Source organism: Xiphophorus hellerii, chromosome 3, assembly GCF_003331165.1.
Source record: "Xiphophorus hellerii strain 12219 chromosome 3, Xiphophorus_hellerii-4.1, whole genome shotgun sequence".
NCBI classification, from domain to species: domain Eukaryota; kingdom Metazoa; phylum Chordata; class Actinopteri; order Cyprinodontiformes; family Poeciliidae; genus Xiphophorus; species Xiphophorus hellerii.
The window spans coordinates 115,435-129,511 of record NC_045674.1 but is presented as its reverse complement, the minus strand read 5'-3'; the positions used below and the strand labels follow the sequence as shown (position 1 = coordinate 129,511).

The 14,077-nt window shown below is 52.8% G+C and overlaps 3 protein-coding genes across 6 annotated transcripts; 1 reads left to right on the top strand and 2 right to left on the bottom strand.

The window, feature by feature from the left end:
• Positions 1–193: 193 nt before the first annotated feature.
• On the bottom strand, positions 194–5,165 carry ankrd34a (ankyrin repeat domain 34A). 2 transcript variants are annotated; one of them, XM_032559548.1, is made up of 2 exons: positions 3,971–5,165; positions 194–3,580 (listed from the first exon to the last, which is right to left on the bottom strand). In XM_032559548.1, the coding sequence occupies exon 2, from the start codon at positions 3,502–3,504 to the stop codon at positions 1,909–1,911; it is 1,596 nt and encodes a 531-aa protein (XP_032415439.1). In that variant the 5' UTR covers positions 3,505–3,580; positions 3,971–5,165; the 3' UTR covers positions 194–1,908. The 2 variants fall into 2 exon arrangements, with proteins under 2 accessions (XP_032415439.1, XP_032415438.1); XM_032559547.1 differs by having other exon boundaries at positions 4,343–5,165.
• A 23-nt stretch (positions 5,166–5,188) lies between these two features.
• Positions 5,189–8,197, bottom strand: LOC116715579 (proline-rich protein 36-like). Its single transcript, XM_032556040.1, has 11 exons — positions 8,134–8,197; positions 7,786–7,850; positions 7,676–7,729; positions 7,533–7,586; positions 7,368–7,476; positions 7,214–7,278; positions 7,001–7,113; positions 6,829–6,882; positions 6,389–6,772; positions 6,070–6,332; positions 5,189–5,892 (listed from the first exon to the last, which is right to left on the bottom strand). Exons 1-11 carry the CDS (start codon positions 8,195–8,197, stop codon positions 5,300–5,302), a joined length of 1,818 nt encoding a protein of 605 aa, XP_032411931.1. The 3' UTR covers positions 5,189–5,299.
• Positions 8,071–14,013, top strand: pnp4b (purine nucleoside phosphorylase 4b). 3 transcript variants are annotated; one of them, XM_032559552.1, is made up of 8 exons: positions 8,072–8,487; positions 8,629–8,801; positions 9,361–9,464; positions 10,935–11,110; positions 11,189–11,373; positions 13,591–13,670; positions 13,747–13,893; positions 13,956–14,013. In XM_032559552.1, exons 1-7 carry the CDS (start codon positions 8,465–8,467, stop codon positions 13,882–13,884), a joined length of 879 nt encoding a protein of 292 aa, XP_032415443.1. In that variant the 5' UTR covers positions 8,072–8,464; the 3' UTR covers positions 13,885–13,893; positions 13,956–14,013. The 3 variants fall into 3 exon arrangements, with proteins under 3 accessions (XP_032415444.1, XP_032415443.1, XP_032415442.1); XM_032559551.1 differs by having other exon boundaries at positions 8,077–8,487; positions 13,747–14,013; XM_032559553.1 differs by lacking the exons at positions 13,591–13,670; positions 13,747–13,893; positions 13,956–14,013 and adding an exon at positions 11,483–11,815 and having other exon boundaries at positions 8,071–8,487.
• Positions 14,014–14,077: the final 64 nt, after the last annotated feature.

The window sequence follows — 14,077 nt, the reverse complement described above, 5'->3', positions numbered from 1 at the left end:
GCAACATGAGCTCTTCTGCAGAGAACATGGAGGAGAATCAAAGTTACACCAAACATTTACAGAACCACGGCGATCAGAACCAGTACCAAGTCCTGCTGGGACAGCCAATCAGAAAACATCTCTAAAACCGTCTCGTACGATTTGGTCCTCACACATTTTCCTTCCACTCAGTTTTCCATCCATTACAGAAAAGTTCTGGATTAAAGTACTTTATTTATTGGCTTGATCTGATTTTCTCAGAACCTGAACTTCAGGTTTCAACTAAACCAGAACATCTACATCAAAGGTGTCAAACTGCAGTCGCTGTCCTGCAGGTTTTAGATGAGCCTCAGGTACAAAACTCTGGAATGAAACGGCTTCATGACCTTCTGGTGTGGACCGGTTCTCCAGAACCTTAATGACCTCATTATTCTGTTCAGGTGCTGCAGCAGAGGCTCATCTAAAGGTTTCAGGGCCTCCAGGACTGGAGTTTGACACCCTGATCCACATTAACTGAAACACTTCAAATATAGATTATTTGATATCAATCTGGAATAACTCTGTAAAATAACTGTTCATTTTTTTCAGTTGAATCATTACAATACGGGTCAGATTTAGTTTGAGCTTAGCCCGAGCTGCAGATGAAACCTGACTTGAGATCCGTGAACCTGCAAGAGACCTGTTGCTGAATCTGCTGTGACCACCAGGGGTCAGTCTTTGCACATCAGCAAACCGTTCAAATGAGATCTGAGCATTCAGTTTGTGACGCGCAGCAGGACAGAAGCGCCACCTTCAGGCTGATTTAAAGTGTAATTAACAGAAAGCAAAGCTCCGCCCCCTGACAAATTTATGAAAAAACCACCAATGTGGGCGGAGCCAAGTGTGGGGATGAGGGAGGGGTTAGCACTAATGCCAGCTGAGTGACGTAAAGCTGGAACCAACAGGAAAAATCAGATGCAGTAGCCACCCTTCAACCTAATGAGGGCAGCACTGAGACGGTTTTAGACAAAAAATATTGCAGAATTAATCAAATTTGCATGAAAATGTCTGTACAAAAAATAAGACAGGACTCTTAAGAACCGGTTATAGAGAGTATTTTGGGGTTTAGTTACTCTGTCTTGGTTTGAGGTTGTTAAAGAAAAAGTTCTTGTAGAGTTTGGTTCTGTGCCAGAAGTGCCTCCGGTCCTCAGGGGTCAGGTTTCACCTCGCCTGCATCAGACTCTCCTCAGGTTCTTGCTGAGATCTGCAGAAAACCTGGACCAGAGTTCTGGTTCTGAGCGGTTCAGTACCTTCCCTGCAGTCACGCAGCCTCTGATCCTGGTTGGGGAGGTCCTGAAGATCATCCACCTCAGAGAAATCGACCCGGTTACATTACAGGACCGGTTCTGATCCAGAACACAGTGATGTGAGGAGGTTCATTCAGTTCTCCATACTTTGGATGGTGTGTCTTTAGAGGACCATCCCTAACTCTCTGAGACGCCCCCACACCTCAGCAGAGATACCACCAGAACCCAGGGTTGACCACTGGCTGGATCTTGGAGGGTTTAGGTCTGAAAGGTTCTGGTCCTGTAGGAGCCACTGTGTGGCTCCAATCAGAACCTCCTCTGCCCTGTTTCTCGCCTGGAGGTTCAGGATCTGCCTGGTTGTCGAGTCTCCAGCACCAACATATCGTCATACAGGACCATCTCTGAATCAAATGCACCTCCAAGTTGATGTTTTAGATGGGGAAAAGCTCTGATTCTCCACACTGGTACCATTCTGACGGCTGCAGGGAACATCCCATTGGATCAGAACCATCCCTTCGACCCAAACCTCAGTGAACAGAATTGATCCAGTCAGGTGGTGTCAAACAAAGCTCACCTCAGTCACCAGGACCTGGTGTTAGCTGGGACTCAGCAGCTACCCATCATGCTTTGTTGCCTCCTGTCATCAATCCCCATTGGACTCAACCACCTTCTCAGCCAGGATCTCCTGGAAGGTGGAGAGCTGCTTCATCTGCTCTGTCTGCATGGAGTGCCTCCTCATCAGCTTCTTCTTCATTTTGGATTCGGGGCCCCGCTTGGGAGATATTGGGGCCATGGGGACCAGGATCTTGTGTCCGCTGTGAACAGGGGAGGTAGGTTTTCCATTGGCTCGAATGTCAGGAATGGGTCTGTGGGGGTTGATGTTGAGAGGAGGCAGGAAGCCGGGCCTAGTGTGGGAGATGTGGTCCAGCAGCAGCGTCCCGGAGCCGCGGCGCTCCAGCAGACCTGGGGGCCGACGGCGCACGGTGATGGGTGACACCGAGTTAGGAATGTTCTCCAGAGACTCCCTGGATGAGCTGGTCACCAGGGACAACGGGGAGGCATTATACCGTCGCCGTTCCACTGACACCCGCCCGGAGTCCGGCGATCCAGGGATGGACTCTGGACAAAGATGAGTGTCGGACTCGTAGTGCTCCATGCGGCTCAGTTTAGGGTGCACCAGGAGCCGGATAGCCCCAGGCCCCCCGGCGTTCTCCTGGGGTTCAGGGGCGGTGTTTCTCCGGTACAGGATCTGGTGCTGCTGCACCTTGTCGGCCCAGGACGTGGCAGAGAGGCCAGTGCAGTCCTCAGAGCAAGACCGGTCAATGGGTTTGGGAGAGCAGGGGTCGTGCGTCTCGATGCTGTGTCGTCGTGACAACCGAGTCCGGACCGGCTCCGAGATGGATAGACCGTTCATCTCGGCGGTGGCTCTGCTCAGATCGTTGCTGCCCTCTTCCTCCAGACCCGTGTCCAGCCGGTCCGGAGGAACTCCGCTCAGCACCGAGGGTGCCACCAGGCCCCAGGGCTCCGAGTTCAGCCTCTTCAGGAGCTTCCGAGGCGGGGGCCGCTTCTCACCTGGAGGCCGAGCGGAAGGCAGTGGTAAGGCCGAGGTGAGCGCAAAGCTGAAGATGCCCTCCTGGCCATTGGTCCTGTCCCCTGCAGGTGACGCAGTGCCGATCTCCACTTCTGAAGGAGACATGCAAGCAGGGGACAGTTTGTCCACGATGCCAGGTGAGGGTGGCGAGTTCAGGTACTGCTTGGTCTTCTTGGTGCCCGACGGAGATGTGTCAGTGGTGATAATGATCACCTCCTTGCCCTTGGCCTTGCAGGCGTCCAGCAGTACCTGCAGCGTGTCACGGTCTCCCCTGTTGATGGCGTGGACCAGGGCGGAGGCACCGGCATAGTCTCTGAGGCTGGGGTCTGCCCCGTTCTCCAGCAGCAGGGTCACCACCTCTTGCCCTGCCCGCTCGGCGCAGGCATGCATCAGCGCCGTGCGGCCGCTCTTGTCTGGGATGTTGGGGTCAGCGCCTTTCTCCAGCAGGTAGCGGACCATCCTCTGGCGGGTCTGTGGGTCGTCATAGTTCCCCAGGCAGGCGGCGGAGATGGGTGTCTCTCCCCGTTCGTTGCCTTCGTTGATGTAGGCTCCGCCTTCTAGCAGCAACCGGGCGAGCCGCAACTTTCCCTGGAACACAGCTTTGAGGAGAGCGTTCCCCTCCGTCTGCAGGGGCCCTCCATCTCCCATGATCCTTTGCCTCCCTACACCTGGCGTCCACTGGAAGCTCGCTCAAGACTGAACATCCTCTCTGAAGTCACATGACCTGCAAGAGAAAGTCACGGCACTTAGACATGAACATCTGGAGAGACAGAGAAGACTGCTGCAGTCTGATTGGTTGGAATGATCCGTGACATCATCAGATGGTGATGCAGGAGCATCCCAGCTGCTCTGCAGGTCCATCATCATCATCATCATCATGAGATGATGGTCCTGAATGTCTGAGCAGCTGATCTCATTTGATACAAGTCATGCACTTCGGCCACAGAGGGCGCTCTGTCAATTAACACTTTACAGCAGAATTTCTTCTTCTGCTTATTACAGAACAAAGTTAGTCCATCCATCCAACATCCATCCAACAAACTATCCAACCGTTCATCCATCCAACGGGTGTTGCCATGGTAACTGTCTTTATCAATCGTGACTGGTCTCTTACTGGTCAGACTGGGAGTTGCAGTATTGATCCACGCGCCCTGTCCTGCATGTGTTCATCAGTCACCTGATGATGATGATGATGAAGCTGTGAAGGAATGCGGCGTCACCGTTGCTATGTCACCGCGCCACTCTGACGCATCATTTTCTATATTTACTCAGCGCCTGCACGAGCGCGTGCGCGTGCATTGACCGCAGCAGCGCGCGCACTCACGCACGCAGGGAGGAGATGGACGGTGTTTCTTCATCACCATTTCAACATTTGCACGAGCAGAACCACGGGCACGCGCCCACTGTTGCAGCTGATGATGAAGATGAAGGGGGTGACGAAGATGAAGAAGGACGGAGGAATGAAGAGGAGGAAGGCTAGTCTTACCGCAGCTGAAGAAGCGGCTTCCTCCTCTTCCTCAGCTGGTTCCGACCGACTGACGGAGCCGCTGCGCGACTCTTCCTCCTCCTCCTCCTCCTCCTCTTCCTCCCAGCCCTAATTAACCCTTAGAGCTCAGTCAGATCTGAGCTGATCAGGAAGCAGCCTTACTGTCTCCATAGCAACACTAACTTCCTGGTGCCTGCCGAAGACTTCTGGACCAGGCGCGGAAACATCCAGAACCAGAACTCAGCAGAACTGCAGTTCCCTCTGCGTCCAGCAGGGGGCGGCGCAGGGAGCGAGTGGCAGCAGCAGAACCACCTGATTACCGACGCGCGACCATCGGATCGTCTGTCCCGTTTGGAGTGCGCCTCCAGGTGGCAGCAGAGAGCAGCGATGGGCCAGACTGAGGTCTTCCTGGATCCAGTTCTGGTTCTGACCCGGGTTCTGATACTCAGCCTGAAGAACTGAGGAGTTAAACACCTGCTGTTGACCCAGGATTCCTGTGGCAGAACCAGAACCAGAACCTAGAGCCGACAACGCCAGCAGGTTCTGCAAAGATGACAGCGATGGAGAGGCGCCCCCTGCTGGCGGGGAGTCAGATTCCAGCTGCCTTCAGACGGGATGTTGAATCCTGGAGGGAAAGTTCTGATCCAGATCCAATGAGTTGGAAGGAGGATCAGGATCCAATCAGGACCTGGAGGTCACCTGGACAACGCGGGTCATGGACCACCTGGTGATGTCACAAAGCACTGGAGCCCTCGGACTGATGGAGCATCAACCTGATCACTGAGCTGCTGAAGTTAAAAATAAAATACTGCAGAACACACACACACACACACACTGTTGCTATTGTAGAATCCCAGTTTCTATGGCAACTGGAGCTGAATTCCTGCAGAAGGTTCCCACAGTGACACAAACCTTGCTGGTCTGGAGCCGCAGAGGAGAACCTGCTCCTCTTCCTCCTCAGACAGACTGGGGACAGACTGGAGACAGACTGGGGACAGAATGGAGACAGACTTCGGACAGACTGGGGACGGACTGAAGACAGACTGGGGACAGAATGGAGACAGACTGGAGACAGACTGGGGACAGAATGGAGACAGACTTCGGACAGACTGGGGACGGACTGAAGACAGACTGGAGACAGACTTCGGACAGAATGGAGACAGACTGGGGAAACACTTCGGGCAGACTGGGGACAGAATGGAGACAGACTTCGGACAGAATGGAGACAGACTGGGGACAGAATGGAGACAGAATGGAGACAGACTTCGGACAGACTGGGGACGGACTGAAGACAGACTGGGGACAGACTGGAGACAGAATGGAGACAGACTGGGGACAGACTGGAGACAGACTGGGGACAGACTGGGGACGGACTGAAGACAGACTGGGGACAGACTGGAGACAGAATGGAGACAGACTGGGGACAGAATGGAGACACACTTCGGACAGACTGGGGACGGACTGAAGACAGACTGGAGACAGAAATGGAGACAGACTGGAGACAGACTGGGGACAGAATGGAGACAGACTTCGGACAGACTTTGGACAGACTGGGGACAGAATGGAGACAGACTGAAGACAGACCGGGGACGGACTGAAGACAGACTGGAGACAGACTGGGGACAGAATGGAGAGAGACTTCGGACAGAATGGAGACAGACTAGGGACAGAATGGAGACAGACTGGGGACAGACTTTGGACAGACTGGGGAAACACTTCGGGCAGACTGGAGACAGACTGGGGACAGACTTCGGACAGACTGGAGACAGACTGGGGACAGAATGGGGACAGAATGGAGACAGACTTCAGACAGACTGGGGACGGACTGAAGACAGACTGGGGACAGACTGGAGACAGAATGGAGACAGACTTCGGACAGACTGGGGACAGACTGGGGACGGACTGAAGACAGACTCGAGACAGAATGGAGACAGACTGGAGACAGACTGGGGACAGAATGGAGACAGACTTCGGACAGACTTTGGACAGACTGGGGACAGAATGGAGACAGACTTCGGACAGACTGGGGAAACACTTCGGGCAGACTGGAGACAGACTGGGGACAGACTTCGGACAGACTGGGGACGGACTGAAGACAGACTGGGGACAGACTGGAGACAGAATGGAGTCAGACTGGAGACAGACTTCGGACAGACTGGGGACAGACTGGGGACGGACTGAAGACAGACTGGAGACAGACTGGGGACAGAATGGAGACAGACTTCAGACAGACTGGGGACAGACTGGGGACGGACTGAAGACAGACTGGGGACAGAATGGAGACAGACTTCGGACAGAATGGAGACAGACTTCGGACAGACTGGGGACAGACTGGGGACGGACTGAAGACAGACTCGAGACAGAATGGAGACAGACTGGAGACAGACTGGGGACAGAATGGAGACAGACTTCGGACAGACTTTGGACAGACTGGGGACAGAATGGAGACAGACTTCGGACAGACTGGGGAAACACTTCGGGCAGACTGGAGACAGACTGGGGACAGACTTCGGACAGACTGGGGACGGACTGAAGACAGACTGGAGACAGAATGGAGTCAGACTGGAGACAGACTTCGGACAGACTGGGGACAGACTGGGGACGGACTGAAGACAGACTGGAGACAGACTGGGGACAGAATGGAGACAGACTTCAGACAGACTGGGGACAGACTGGGGACGGACTGAAGACAGACTGGGGACAGACTGGAGACAGACTTCGGACAGACTGGGGACAGACTGGGGACGGACTGAAGACAGACTGGGGACAGACTGGAGACACAATGGAGACAGACTGGGGACAGAATGGAGACAGACTTCGGACAGACTGGGGACGGACTGAAGACAGACTGGGGACAGAATGGAGACAGACTTCGGACAGACTGGGGAAACACTTCGGGCAGACTGGAGACAGACTGGGGACAGACTTCGGACAGACTGGGGACAGAATGGAGACAGACTTCGGACAGAATGGAGACAGACTTCGGACAGACTGGAGACAGACTGGGGACAGAATGGAGACAGACTTCGGACAGACTGGGGACAGACTGGAGACAGAATGGAGACAGACTGGAGACAGACTTCGGACAGACTGGGGACAGACTGGGGACGGACTGAAGACAGACTGGGGACAGACTGGAGACAGAATGGAGACAGACTTCCGACAGACTTCGGACAGACTGGAGACAGACTGGGGACAGAATGGAGACAGACTGGGGACAGACTGGGGACGGACTGAAGACAGACTGGAGACAGAATGGAGACAGAATGGGGACAGAATGGAGACAGACTTCGGACAGACTGGGGACGGACTGAAGACAGACTGGGGACAGACTGGAGACAGAATGGAGTCAGACTGGAGACAGACTTCGGACAGACTGGGGACAGACTGGGGACAGAATGGAGACAGACTGGGGACAGAATGGAGACAGACTTCCGACAGACTTCGGACAGACTGGAGACAGACTGGGGACAGACTTCGGACAGACTGGGGACGGACTGAAGACAGACTGGAGACAGAATGGAGACAGACTGGGGACAGAATGGAGACACACTTCGGACAGACTGGAGACAGACTGGGGACAGACTTCGGACAGACTGGGGACAGAATGGAGACAAAAACCAAATATCAAATCCAGCTCATGAGTTGTTTTGTAAATGTTTGAAAATGAAGTGAAAATATGAAAATATATTCTATTTTTTAATTTCTCCGTTTGTAAATAAAACATCTGATCAAAACAAACAAACTTGATTCAACAAATAAAACATTTTCATCCTAAACTGAACTAATACTCTCATGGTTCTGATGGGTCCGGTCGGTTCCGTCCCGCCAGAACCACTTCTGACCCGGCTTCATTGAACCTGCTCAGCAGGGCTTTGCTGACCGGATGGACCCGTACCGACCTGCGCTGGGTCAGAACCAGAACCAGGTCTGCTGTGGGCCAGCTGACCTCACCTGATTGGTTGTTCTGGCTGAACAAACTGTAGAGGTCAAAGGGCAAAGTCACATGGAGTCAATGCACCAGAGAGTGTTTGTGGGGCTGAAATCAGCCAATCAGAGGAGAGGACTCTGACCTCCTCTTCCTCTTCCTCGTCTTCCTCCTGGTGACTCCACAGCCTGACGATGCTCAGCAAAGGAAGCTCCTGGTGAGACCCGCTCCAGACCAGTTCTGTTGGTTCTGTTGGTTCTGTAGACCAGGTGGTCTAGGCTGAACAGGTTCTGCAGTCAGTCCAATTAACGCTGACCGCAGAACAGAACCTGATTCTGTTCATCTGACCGACTTCCAGCTGCTGCTCCTTTGATGACTACAAGCTGACCACCGAATGGCTCCAGAACCAGACCCGGCACCGACCCAAAGTGGCCGTGATCTGCGGGTCTGGACTCGGCCTGTTGGCTGAAGCCGCCGCCGACAAGCAGACCTTCAGGTACCAGGACATCCCCAACTTCCCCGTCAGCACAGGTGAGTGGGCGGGGTCATCTGATCCTGGAATCTGATTCATTGAGCTGCTTAGTGACTCAGTGGATGTTCTTATTCTTGCTAATTGCTGGTTAGCATTAGCCCAATATGTTAGCGCCACCTTCTGGAGAAGAATGAGGACCAAATGTCTCCATTGGCTCTCATCCAGGACGTGACGGTTAATGGCCTGGTTAACCCGTCCTGGTAGTTTAAACTTCACGAGTCTCGGCAGGTTTCGCCTCCGCTCTGATTGGTTGCTACACCAAACCCAGTAAACCCAACAAACCCAGTTCCCCCAGTGGTCAGCTGGTAGAAATGAACTAATCACTGAATCTAGACTGGATTCATGATGATGAAACTAAATTAAATGAATTCATGAAGCAGAGCCATTTGTCCTCCATCTTCCCTCCTCCCTGAAGCCCCGCCCCTTTTCTCCAACCTTTCATCCTGTTGGCTGCATCTGGCTAATCTCACTGGGATGCTTCCCTCAACCTAGCGCCATCCTGGATGATGATGACATGTCTGAGCTGTTGCCATGGTAACCACTGTCTCTACTTTCCAGTCCCAGGCCACGAAGGCTGCCTGGTGTTTGGGACGATCGAGGAGACGCCCTGTGTCTTCATGAAGGGACACTTCCACCTGTACGAAGGTTACTCTCTCTGCCAGGTGAGTCATCCTCATTGCTACCTAGCATGCACTGAGGCGGGGCGGGGCGAGTGCCTACGGCTAATTCTACCTCTGTGTCCAAAGAAAGTATCGCTAGTTGAGAGTTTTGTCTTTGTGTTAACGTCTCCCACTGCCCCCCTCTGGTTCCTCCTCTGGTTCTTCCTCTGGTTCTTCCTCTGGTTCCTCCTCTGGTTCCTCCTCTGGTTCTTCCTCTGGTTCCTCCTCTGGTTCCCCCTCTGGTTCCCCCTCTGGTTCTTCCTCTGGTTCCCCCTCTGGTTCCCCCTCTGGTTCCTCCTCTGGTTCCCCCTCTGGTTCCCCCTCTGGTTCCTCCTCTGGTTCTTCCTCTGGTTCCTCCTCTGGTTCCCCCTCTGGTTCCTCCTCTGGTTCCTCCTCTGGTTCCCCCTCTGGTTCTTCCTCTGGTTCCTCCTCTGGTTCTTCCTCTGGTTCTTCCTCTGGTTCCCCCTCTGGTTCCCCCTCTGGTTCCTCCTCTGGTTCCTCCTCTGGTTCCCCCTCTCGTTCCCCCTCTGGTTCTTCCTCTGGTTCCTCCTCTGGTTCCTCCTCTGGTTCTTCCTCTGGTTCCCCCTCTGGTTCCCCCTCTGGTTCCCCCTCTGGTTCCTCCTCTGGTTCCTCCTCTGGTTCTTCCTCTGGTTCTTCCTCTGGTTCCCCCTCTGGTTCCTCCTCTGGTTCCTCCTCTGGTTCCCCCTCTGGTTCCCCCTCTGGTTCCTCCTCTGGTTCCCCCTCTGGTTCCTCCTCTGGTTCCTCCTCTGGTTCCTCCTCTGGTTCCCCCTCTGGTTCCCCCTCTGGTTCCCCCTCTGGTTCCTCCTCTGGTTCCCCCTCTGGTTCTTCCTCTGGTTCTTCCTCTGGTTCTTCCTCTGGTTCTTCCTCTGGTTCCCCCTCTGGTTCCTCCTCTGGTTCCCCCTCTGGTTCTTCCTCTGGTTCCTCCTCTGGTTCCTCCTCTGGTTCTTCCTCTGGTTCTTCCTCTGGTTCCTCCTCTGGTTCCCCCTCTGGTTCCCCCTCTGGTTCCTCCTCTGGTTCCTCCTCTGGTTCTTCCTCTGGTTCTTCCTCTGGTTCCCCCTCTGGTTCCTCCTCTGGTTCCTCCTCTGGTTCCCCCTCTGGTTCCCCCTCTGGTTCCCCCTCTGGTTCCTCCTCTGGTTCCCCCTCTGGTTCTTCCTCTGGTTCCTCCTCTGGTTCCTCCTCTGGTTCCCCCTCTGGTTCCCCCTCTGGTTCCCCCTCTGGTTCCTCCTCTGGTTCCCCCTCTGGTTCTTCCTCTGGTTCTTCCTCTGGTTCTTCCTCTGGTTCTTCCTCTGGTTCCCCCTCTGGTTCCTCCTCTGGTTCCCCCTCTGGTTCTTCCTCTGGTTCCTCCTCTGGTTCCTCCTCTGGTTCTTCCTCTGGTTCTTCCTCTGGTTCCTCCTCTGGTTCCCCCTCTGGTTCCCCCTCTGGTTCCTCCCACTGCCCCCCCCTCACCACAAGGTGACCTTCCCAGTTCGGATCTTCAAGCTGCTGGGTGTGGACTCTGTCCTGGTGACCAACGCCTCGGGGGGGATCTGTCCGGACTTCAAGGTCGGGGACATCATGGTGATCCGGGATCACATCAACCTGCCAGGTTTCGCCGGCCAGCACCCTCTGTGCGGACCCAACGACGAGCGGTAAGGCGCCGCGACGGAACGACCGGAAGCTCCAACCCTCTTCTGTCATGGTAGACCTGTCCTCCGTCCCCCGTCCAGGTTCGGGACGCGGTTCCCCTGCATGTCGGACGCCTACAGCAAAGAACTGCGGACGCTGGCGCTGGACGTGGCCTCTGACCTCGGCTGCAGTGTCCGCACCGGCGTCTACTGCATGGTGAGCGGACCCAACTTCGAGACCATCGCCGAGGCCCGCATGCTGCTGACGCTGGGCTGCGACTGCGTGGGTAAGACGGAGCGGACATGAAGACAGGAGCAGCAAGGTTCTGGACATGATGTCCGGGTTAGATTGTCCTTCAACTCGTCCGTGTCTGTGATTGATGTCTTCATGTTTAGGGTTCTCTGTCGTCTCTCCGTCCTCCGACGTCTCTGAACGTCCCTGGTTGTCGTTTTGTTCTGGTGACCAGAGGCCTCATGTCTAAAGCGGCGTGCGCACAAAAACTGTGCGGCGCCATATTTTACGCACAAGTCGGCATGTATGAAAATGAAAGTTTGAGTAAATATAGGTTAACTTTTGACCTGCAGTGAAAATGTGCAGCAGCCACACAAACTTTTTCTGTGGACAAAAATAAACTAGAAAGAGTCAAAACTCACTAAATCCACTGAAATCTGATTCCGTTATTTAGACCAGGAAGCATCAAACCCCATGATTTTATGATTTTAATATTTTAGTGTTTAAACCATGACATTTATCCTCAGACAATAAGCTAACACAAAATAAAGAAAATAGAAATAAAGGATGTGAAAACCTCAATGTAAATAATCATGTTGCTCAGTTTGTGTCTCATAAAGATGAAACTCATCGTCTGAATGCATCTATTTATTCTCACTAGAGAGAAACCAGGGCTGATCAAACAGTTTGATTATTGAAGGTGATCAGGTGTGGAGACAATCCCAGGTATATCAGTAGCTGCATCAAGGTGAGCCGCTACCTGAGGAGCTTTGGCTCTGATGGAGAACATGGAGCCATTGATCAGAGATCAGATTGATCTGCTGGTTTCTGAGCGTTTAGATTCATCCAGACTGATCATCCTGGAGCTCTGAGCAGAACTTAAAGCAGGTACCGGTACCGGTACCGGTCCAGCTGCAGCCGTCCTCCAGTGGAGCCGCCCGCTTTGTGAATGCGCCTTATGGACAGAAATCATCTGGACCCTGTAAATGTAACTTCTGCTCATGATTCCTGGATTCAGAAGAAACGTTTAAATCCCGGCTGATCGCTCTGCTGCTCCAACAGCGTCTGCTCTGAGATCTTTAGGATTCTTTCTTTCATTTTTTATTTTTGTGAGGTGACCTTATGTGCCCTGAAAGCAACTTAGAAATAAACTATATTATTATTATTATAGATACTTACTCTGCTACAAACAAGGGCGTTGCCATGGTTACGGCTTCACATGGCGACTTCCTGGTATTTATACCAATTAATATGTATTTATGGAGGCGACAGGCGGAGCAGCAGCTGCTCCGTTTCCCCCAAATCAGGATTTCTAAAGGTGAGCAGGTCTGATCGCAGCTCGGCTTCATACATCTGGAGCTTTTTGTGCGCCACACTTTTTCAATTTGTCCTACGCCAAGTTTTAGTGTGAAAACCGCACAGTGTTTTATACACGAGACCTCTGGTAAATCCTGATCTTGGCCCAGATGGAGCCAGTTCTGGAGCTCAAATGGGTCATCCAGGACCAGAACATCATGAATCTATTAAAGCTCAACATCCTGGATTCTGTCCTTCTGCACTCTGACTTGACAATACCAGAACCAGAACCGATCCCAAGTCCATCCAGTTTATTTTTACAGTGAACCTCATCTGAAGACAGAAGCTGCGTCTGCCTGCGATCCGGATCCGGTTCTGGATCTGAATCCGGTTCCATCGTCTGTCAGAATCTGACCAAAGATCCAAATCATGAAACGTGAATTTGAAAGTGTTGATAAAAACCAGACGGATAATTTTGATCCGACAAACAGCAAGAAGATGCTGGAATGAAGCAGCTGTCACTCACAGAGCCATGCTTTGACTAGGCCACGCCCCCGTGGAGCAGAACAGAAACCGGTGTCCTCTGTCAGCGAGTCGTTGTGGCTAACGCTAGCTCGTTATGATGCGCTTTTCTCACCTGCTGAGCTGCAACGGATCTTCAGCCCGATTCACTGAAAGTGTGAAATCTGACTGCCATGTTTCTAATGTAGGAAGTTGCTGCAGCTCGTCTTCATCATCGTTCATACTGAACTGTTTCTGATCCATGTCTAGATTTCAAGCAGAGACTTTCAGTCGTATGTTTGAAGTTTCCAGATTAAATGTATTAATATGATCATATTCCTGATATTCAGCTGCACATTCCAGAAAACATGTTCAAGTCTGTTTTTATGAAAACAACGAAAATTTCCAACAAAAAGCTTTTGTTGATGGTTGGATGTTGGTTGGATGCCATAGTGATGTCCGCTCATCTGTCCAGGAATGTCGATGGTCCCTGAAGTCACCGTGGCGAAGCACTGCGGACTCAGAGTTCTGGGTTTGACCCTCGTTACCAACAAGGTCTCTGACAGGACACACTGTCCTGTCCTCACCTGTCTCTTCCTGTCCTCACCTGTCTCTTCCTGTCCCTCTTCAGGTGTCTCTGGACTACAGCCGTGAGGAAAAGGTGAACCATGATGAGGTTCTGGAGATCTGCAAGATGAGGGCGGAGCTTCTGCAGAAGCTGGTCTCCACTCTGATTGGCCGCTGTCAGCAGAACATCAACACACACTGAGACACACACACACACACCCAGACACACACACACACACACTGAGACACACACACACACACTGAGACACACACCTGTAGCTGCTCCTGGTTTCCAGTCGATTTCTGTTCACAATAAAAGTGAAGAACCTTCTTTGGTCTCCAGGTCTCTTTAGAACCTCCAGAACCTCCAGAACTTTCTGACCCAGCAGTTTGTC